The sequence below is a fragment of the Oreochromis niloticus genome, unplaced genomic scaffold (assembly GCF_001858045.2).
Source record: "Oreochromis niloticus isolate F11D_XX unplaced genomic scaffold, O_niloticus_UMD_NMBU tig00000024_pilon, whole genome shotgun sequence".
NCBI classification, from domain to species: Eukaryota; Metazoa; Chordata; class Actinopteri; order Cichliformes; family Cichlidae; genus Oreochromis; species Oreochromis niloticus.
In genome coordinates, this window is record NW_020327031.1 from 16,114 (window position 1) to 23,746 (window position 7,633).

Consider the following 7,633-nt stretch of genomic DNA (forward strand, 5'->3'; position numbering starts at 1 on the left):
CAAAATCGCTAGCCCAACGTCGCGGAGCTAGTGATATCTCCAGTCGGGCGATCATATAGCCCGACGGGCGGGGCCCTGCAAGATGATCATCTATTGTGTCTTTATCAAGAAATTATATCCTTTTTGCGCTTCTATGATTAATCTTGTGTCACCTTTAAAACTGCTCTACCAGACTCAGGATGTCATAAACTGTCCGTAGCGACTCCACCGGATGTAGAATCAACATACCCACATAAGACTACAGCTGCATTCGATCCATTTTTTTCCCCTCTTGTTGTCCCTCCTTGTTCGTCATTGAGTTAGCTGTAGAGCAGCTCATCTGCTAATTGGATGGTTGTTGGTTCAGTCTCTGTGTGCTCTAGTCTGGAGTTCTTACCAAGGTGTCCTTGGGCAAGTTACTGAACCCCAACTTGGTCTCTGATGCATCCATTGGCATGTGAACGTTAAAAAGCAGAATACAAGCAGAACACTGTGTATAATGCGTTCAGTGCTCGAGTAGAAAAGCCAATGAAGGAGTATGGGACGTGGCATATGTGCTTGGACTGTGATAGATTATCTTTCTCTGTGGCACATGAGAGAGTCATGCATCGTCTGTCATTGGGATGTTAGAAGACCAGATCAATGTCCTCACATTACTGCAAATATTCCTCCGTCTCAGCTGACTCCTCTTTCCTGCTTGATTCTTTGTCTTCATCATAATTGAAATGGATGATGTGCAGTCCTCTGACACATCTTCTATTCCAGTTTCACATTCTGAAAACTCAAGAAACTTCAAGAAGCCCAGTCACTTTCTTTCAAGTTCCTCAGACTACAATGCCCTGGATGCCCAAGAACCTACTTGAACATAGTTCAGATTCTTCATCACTTTTCTTCACTTCATAGCCTTCTTCCACTTCTGCAGGTGGGTGATGTGCTTTTTCAGAGAAAGGGTAGCATGTGCTCTAAATATTGACAATATTTTCTATATCTTCTAACCCTGGATCTTCCTGAACATTGATTCTTCCTCCTCATTATACTAGAGGACAATATGTGCTTTGTCCTACTGGTCATTGCTTTGCACAACATGGTAAAAAAAAGTATGCTCATCAAAGTATGCAAATCTCTAGTGCAATGGAGGCTTGTGAGCATACTTTCTGTGTATGTATTATTGTAGGGTCGACCTTACAATACGAAGCACTTTGATGCGACTGTTGTTTTGATTTGGCGCAGTATAAATAACATTTTATTGAATATAGAGCACCTGCCTCCTCATTGTGCTGCCTGTTGTTGTTGTTGTTGTGGTTGTTATGACCAGTGCTTGACCCCAAACATCAGTGATCCAAGATCAAAGATGTTTGATAGCAGTATGTTGTGAAAATACGGCCTTTTGCAACACTTTGTACTTTGGGGTCATTTTTGTCCACGAGGACAACAGGTGTTATAAAATCCAATAAAACCCCATAAATAAATCAAATTACTTAAAACTTATTCCAATCATGCATAGTATAGTAATGAATAACTTCTGTTATTTTCAGACCATTTGATGAATAAAAAACATATTTTTGATAGCAAAAGATTTCTGTAGAGGACAAAAATGACCCGTGGACAACACAAGGGTTAATCTCTGCATACTGCCATGCAGTTGTTAGAGTGTGTTTGTCTACACTGTATCTATTAAAGATTAAACTTGTTAGATTTTATCTTTGTTTCTGCTGGAAAACAGCTGTTGTTTCTTTCAAATAAATCATTTCTTTTGTTCCCAAGATATCGATCTAAATGTAATAATAACCATTTTTTGAAATAAAATATAATAAAATATAATAAAATTAAATATATTGATTTATTTGATATAACTGTGGAGTTGTTCTTGTCTTTTTGTTTGATGTAATTATTGTAGACTAAAGTCAGCAATATTTAGCCAACAAAGTTTGTTATATAGCAAAATCATGTGCAAGAGAAATCACTGATATATAGTTATTTTTACCCCAGAGAAATCAAATCTTTAGCAGTTTTAATGTATATAATTATTCATGTACCTTTAATTATTTTATAAACATAAACTTTTATAGGAAAACAGCTTTTTAAATTCAGTTCCCTTTTAATTCAATTCAATTCTTATATATAGCACCAAGTCATAACAACAGTTGCCTCAAGGTGCATAATACCTTACAATAACACAGAGAAAACAGAGAAAGCCCAAAAAATCAGATGGCACCCTATGAGCAAGCAGTTTGGTGACAGTGGGAAGGAAAAACTCCCTTTTAACAGGAAGAAACTTCAAGCAGAGCCAGGCTCAGGGAGGGGTGGCCATCTGCTGCCACCGATTGGAGGTGAAGGGAGAAAAACAGTACAAAGACATGCTGTGGAAGAGAGCCAGAGCTTAATGTAAATCATATTTAAATGCTGAGTAATGTATAAACACATAATGAGTGAAAGAAGAAACAGAAATATAACTCTTTTTATTAGCTATCATTCAATAGCAACCCTTTTTGACACACTGATAGAACACTAAGGTATTCAACAAGACTTCAGTTTTCTTCTTTTAGCTTACATACATAGTGAAATGTTAATATTTCACTTCCCAACAATTTCTCCTCCCTGGCTGATACATTTCTGCTCAAATCAGACATGAAACAAATCATAGCTCTGTCATAAAATGCGTAACCATGCAGTAATGGTTATATTATCAAACGTGTAAATCATTTCTTTTGACTGTTCAAATCATGTGCTGGGAAGATAACAGAGAACACTGATTAAAGGTTGAAAGGGAGTGGTTACAGAGGGCAGAGGAACTGAAAAACATCTTTCTTGATCTGCTGACGTGTGTGTGAATAGTATTGCTATCCAGTTTGATCACAATTTTCAGGTAAAAGCACAAGCACTTACAGATGAGCAGGTATCAAAGTAGCAAAATAATGTAACCTTTAACTTTTACTTATGTACATTTACACAATAAAAAGATAAAGAACAACAATATGTTCTTTGTAGTATAAATTAATATAGAACTGGCAATCAAAATCCAGATCAGAGCTATGGTCAAATGAAAATACCGCGCCATTTGAGTCCAGGAGAGCTGAACGGAGGTGGAAAACGGACAGGTTGCAGGTTTCTCTTGAAAGTTAGTGGTGGTAACAGAAAGCTGTGAAAGCTGCGAGGTCAACATTTTTCTCTGATATCATTGTCTCTAACCCTCACAAACCTCGTGTCCTTTTTACACACTCAGCTTGGATCTTAATGTTCATGAACCTTCACAGCCAGAAGCTTCCAGTGAAGTTTGAGATAAATTTCTCCACTTCTTTTTGGAGAAGGTTGGAAGTGCTAGGACCCTACCTCTTATGATCTGCCGCTCTTAATACCCTGTTTGGCTTTCTTTGACCACTTTGAGCCTGTCTCCCTCTTTTTTTATAGCTGCTGGTTTCCAGATTGAAGCCATCAGGCTCCCCCTTTGATGTTGTTTCTCCTTGATTTCTTACGGAAATTTTTCCTACCCTTGGTCTGTTTATCCTCTCCATTATAACAGTAGTTTGACCTCTAGTGTGGTGCCAAAATCCTTTAAAAATCTGGCCTTAACTGTTTTACTTTGTTAAACTTCTGACCCATCTCCAAACGTCTGTTTTTTTAATCTAAACTACTATTTTTTTCAGTAGTAGTGTCTACACCCAACTGAAGTCCTTCCTGGATGAACAAGTCTGGAAGTGTTCCAGTCTAGGTTAAACACCACAGTAGGAGTCCGCTCTGTTGAGGGTTTTTAACGATATGTTTTTAGCAACTTGTTCTGGTGACTGTGTGCTACTCGTGCTTTTAGACTTAACGACTGCTTTTGATACCGTGGACCATGAGATCCTCATCTCCAGGCTGGAGCAGTGGGTTGGCATCACTGGCTCAGCACTCCAGTGTTTTATGTCCTACCTCTCTGATAGAAGTTTCTGTGTCAGCATTGATAGTTTCTCCTCCACATCTGCTGCCCTCCCCTAGGGGTACCACAAAACTCCATTCTTGACCTCTCCTTTTCTCTTTGCACTTGCTGCCACTTGGCACTATTTTTCGGAAACATAATTTTATTTCACTGTTATGCTGAAACTGTTAAGTTTATTTTCCACTAAAGCATACTGGTGCACGCTCTGTTCAGCCCTCCTCGACTGCCTCATCCACATCAGGAGATAGATGGCACTAAATCTTCTAAATTTTAATGAGAACAAGACAGAAGTCATGTTGTTTAGACCCATTGGCACCAGCAGCCTCCGCTGCATCAACCTTTCCTCTCCAGCTCCATTTACAAAATCCTTTTCACTAATTTAGATGTGAAGATGGATCTTTCTCTAAAGTTCTATTCTTCTGAACACTGCGGTAAAATCCTGCTTTTTTTCCAACTGAGGCAGCTGTCAAAGATCAAGCCTCTTTTGGCCAAACGCAACCTTGAAAGAGTCATACGTGCTTTTATAATCTCTCGTCTTGACTGTTGCAGTCCACTTTCATCGGACTCGCCAGGCCTCCATTGCTCACCTTCAGCTGATGCAAGATACCACCGCTCGATTTTTATCTTGTGCAAGCAAGAGCTCCTTCACTCACTTTTTTAAATCTCATTTAAAAACACACTTTTACTCCCTGGCCTTCAACCCAGTGTGAGATGTCTGTGATCTTATGTTACTTTTATGTACTTGTTTATTGTTTAACTTCAACACCTCTTTTCTGTTTCCGTATCTTTTACCTTGTGTGTGTTTGTCTTTTATATTTGATATTATTTTTCAGCACTTCGGTTTGCCCTGTTGTTGTTTTTAAGTGCTTTGTAAATAAAGTAGTAACTATTTGTTTAAATTACATACTTACAGGTCACCATTTTAGAAAAAACAAGATCAAATCAAAAATTAGTTACAAAAATACATATATATTTGCATTCAGCATTGTACTATCTCCAGTTAGCTGTATTATAATATAAAATGCTTAAAACATAACTATTGGAAGCAGAACCAAAGTTCCCTAACAGCAAATTCCTTAATGAAAGAGGAGTGAGCATCTTTGCTCTCCAGGCAGAACAAAGCAAGTAACACGTTAAATATTTTTATATTTGAGACAGGCGAGTGCGCATGGAACAACTACTTTACCACAACTCAAAAAATATATACCTGAGATCGTCTGTAATCATTCACTGCACAACCCTTCCTATCTTGCCCTGCTGTCAGAATCAAAGTCCATTCAGTGTAAATATCTTTGTACCCTCCCTTTGTGCCCTGTACTTTCAGACATTTACAGTCATCGTGAGGAGACATGGCACAGCAGACGATTCAGCTGGATCAAGAAAAATTGAGCTGTTCCATCTGTCTGGATCTCCTAAAGGATCCAGTCACTATTCCCTGTGGGCACAGCTACTGCATGAGCTGTATCAAAACATATTGGGACGAGAAGGAAACCCACAGTTGCCCCCAGTGCAGGAAGACTTATACAGTGAGGCCTGTCCTGGTGAAAAACAGCATATTTGCTGAGTTAGTGGAGGACGTAAAGAAAGCAGGACCAGCTGCTTCATCTGATCATGCCTATGCTGGACCTGAAGACGTGGCCTGTGATTTCTGTTCTGGGAGGAAGCTGAAAGCCTCCAAGTCCTGCCTGGTGTGTATGGCTTCTTACTGTGAGCAGCACCTCCAGCCTCACTACAACGTAGCTCCACTAAAGAAACACAAGCTGGTCAAAGCCACTTCAAAGCTTCAGGAGAACATCTGCCCTCGCCATGATGAGGTGATGAAGATCTTCTGCCGCACTGATCAGCAGTGTATCTGTTATCTCTGCTTAATGGATGAACACAAAGACCATGTCACAGTGTCAGCTGCAGCAGAAAGAGCTGAGAAGCAGAAAGATCTAGCAGGGAATCGACAGAACATCCAACAGAGAATCCAGGACAGAGAGAAAGATATGAGGGTGCTTCATGAGGAGGTGAAGGCCATCAATCTTTCTGCTGATAAAACAGTGAAGGAGAGTGAGGAGTTGGTCAAAGACCTGATCAATCTAATTGAGAAAAAAAGCTCTGAGGTGAAGCAGAAGATTAGATCCAAGCAGAAAACTGAACAGAACAGAGTCAAAGAGCTTCAGGAGAAGCTAGAGCAGGAGATCAGGGAGCTGAGGAGGAGAGACACTGAACTGGAGCAGCTCTCACTGACTGAAGATCACCTCCATTTTCTGAAAAGCTACTCCTCACTGTCACATCTGAGTGCATCTACAAACGTACCCACTATCAGTGTTCAACCTCAACAGTACTTTAAGGATATGATGCTGGAAGCGTCACACCTCAGAAATAAACTACAGGCCGCTTTGAGTGAAGAGCCAACAAACACCTGTCAGAAAATGACTCAAGTGGATCTAAAAGAGCCCGTAACTAGACATGAGTTTTTGGAATACGCCTGTCAGATCACACTGGATCCAAAGACTGCAAATCCATATTTATCTCTGAGTATGAGCAACAGGAAGGCAATGCTGACGCAAGTCGAACACTTGGTTTCCAGTCATCCGAAAAGGTTCTTACCATGGTGGCAGGTGATGAGTTCTGATGGTCTGACTGGATGTTGTTACTGGGAAGTAAAGTGGAGTGGTAAAGTTTTAATTGCAGTTGCATACAATGACATTAGTAGAACAGGAAGCAGGATTAAATGTGGATTTGGAAATAATGAGAAATCGTGGGCACTGGAATGTGGGACTGGTAATTATGTATTCAGACACAACAGCATTTCCACTTTAATCTCAGGCCCTCAATCATCCAGAATAGGAGTATATTTGGATCACAGGGCAGGAACTCTTTCTTTCTACAGCGTCACTAAGACCATGAATCTCCTCCACAGAGTCCAGACCAGGTTCACTCAGCCTCTCTATCCTGGTTTTTGGCTGGGAGCATTTGTTGGAGCCACTGTTGAGTTGTGTAAGTTAAAGTAGACCAGAGTGATGACTGATCTGTGGTGAACAGTAAAATAATATATGCTGAGATGTGGCTGCGCCGCTGAGGTCAAACTCTGTGGGTGAGAATTTAAAAAAATTGAAAAATACAGCATTTATAAAAGCAGGTATACTTAAAACATATGGAGATTTTATAACAATAAAACTTGAGTTAGAAAGTGTTTTGATTTATTCATTTAAATAAACCTATTAATTTCTCTGACCACAATCATCTCCAAAATGAATGTATTATGATGTAAGAAAATGTCATTATAATTTATATATTCATTAATTTAATGTCTATATTTGTTGCTTGGTATTTTGTATGCTGTGTATTCTTCTTGTGTATATTGTAAAGCTGTTTTAATGATATTACAAAATCACAGCAGTATTAAATGTAAATTTAAGCACGTTTAATTTAAGCCATTCTGAATAATGACTAAATTTACTTTTGGTACTTAAGTAGCTATAATGTTATCACTAATACTTTCAAACTTTACAAATGCAGGATTTTAATTGTTATAGAATATATTTAGTGTAAAAGCTCTGGTCATCTTTTCTTCCACCGAGCAAAACGGTCCAGTTTTTTGTAACCTGCACAGCAGAAGAGCCACGCCTGATGGTAATGGGAATATTTAAAGCTGCAGTTATTTCAGATAGTTTTCCAATTGTCCTGTCCATGACCATTTAAAATAAATCTTGGATTTGTTCCACTTTTATGATTCCCAATTTCTTTACT

At 39.1% G+C, this 7,633-nt stretch overlaps 1 protein-coding gene across 1 annotated transcript; it reads left to right on the top strand.

The window, feature by feature from the left end:
• The first annotated feature begins 5,244 nt into the window (after positions 1–5,244).
• On the top strand, positions 5,245–7,385 carry LOC109197986 (tripartite motif-containing protein 16-like). The gene has a single exon (XM_019353686.2). It carries the CDS (start codon positions 5,245–5,247, stop codon positions 6,892–6,894), a length of 1,650 nt encoding a protein of 549 aa, XP_019209231.1. The 3' UTR covers positions 6,895–7,385.
• Positions 7,386–7,633: the final 248 nt, after the last annotated feature.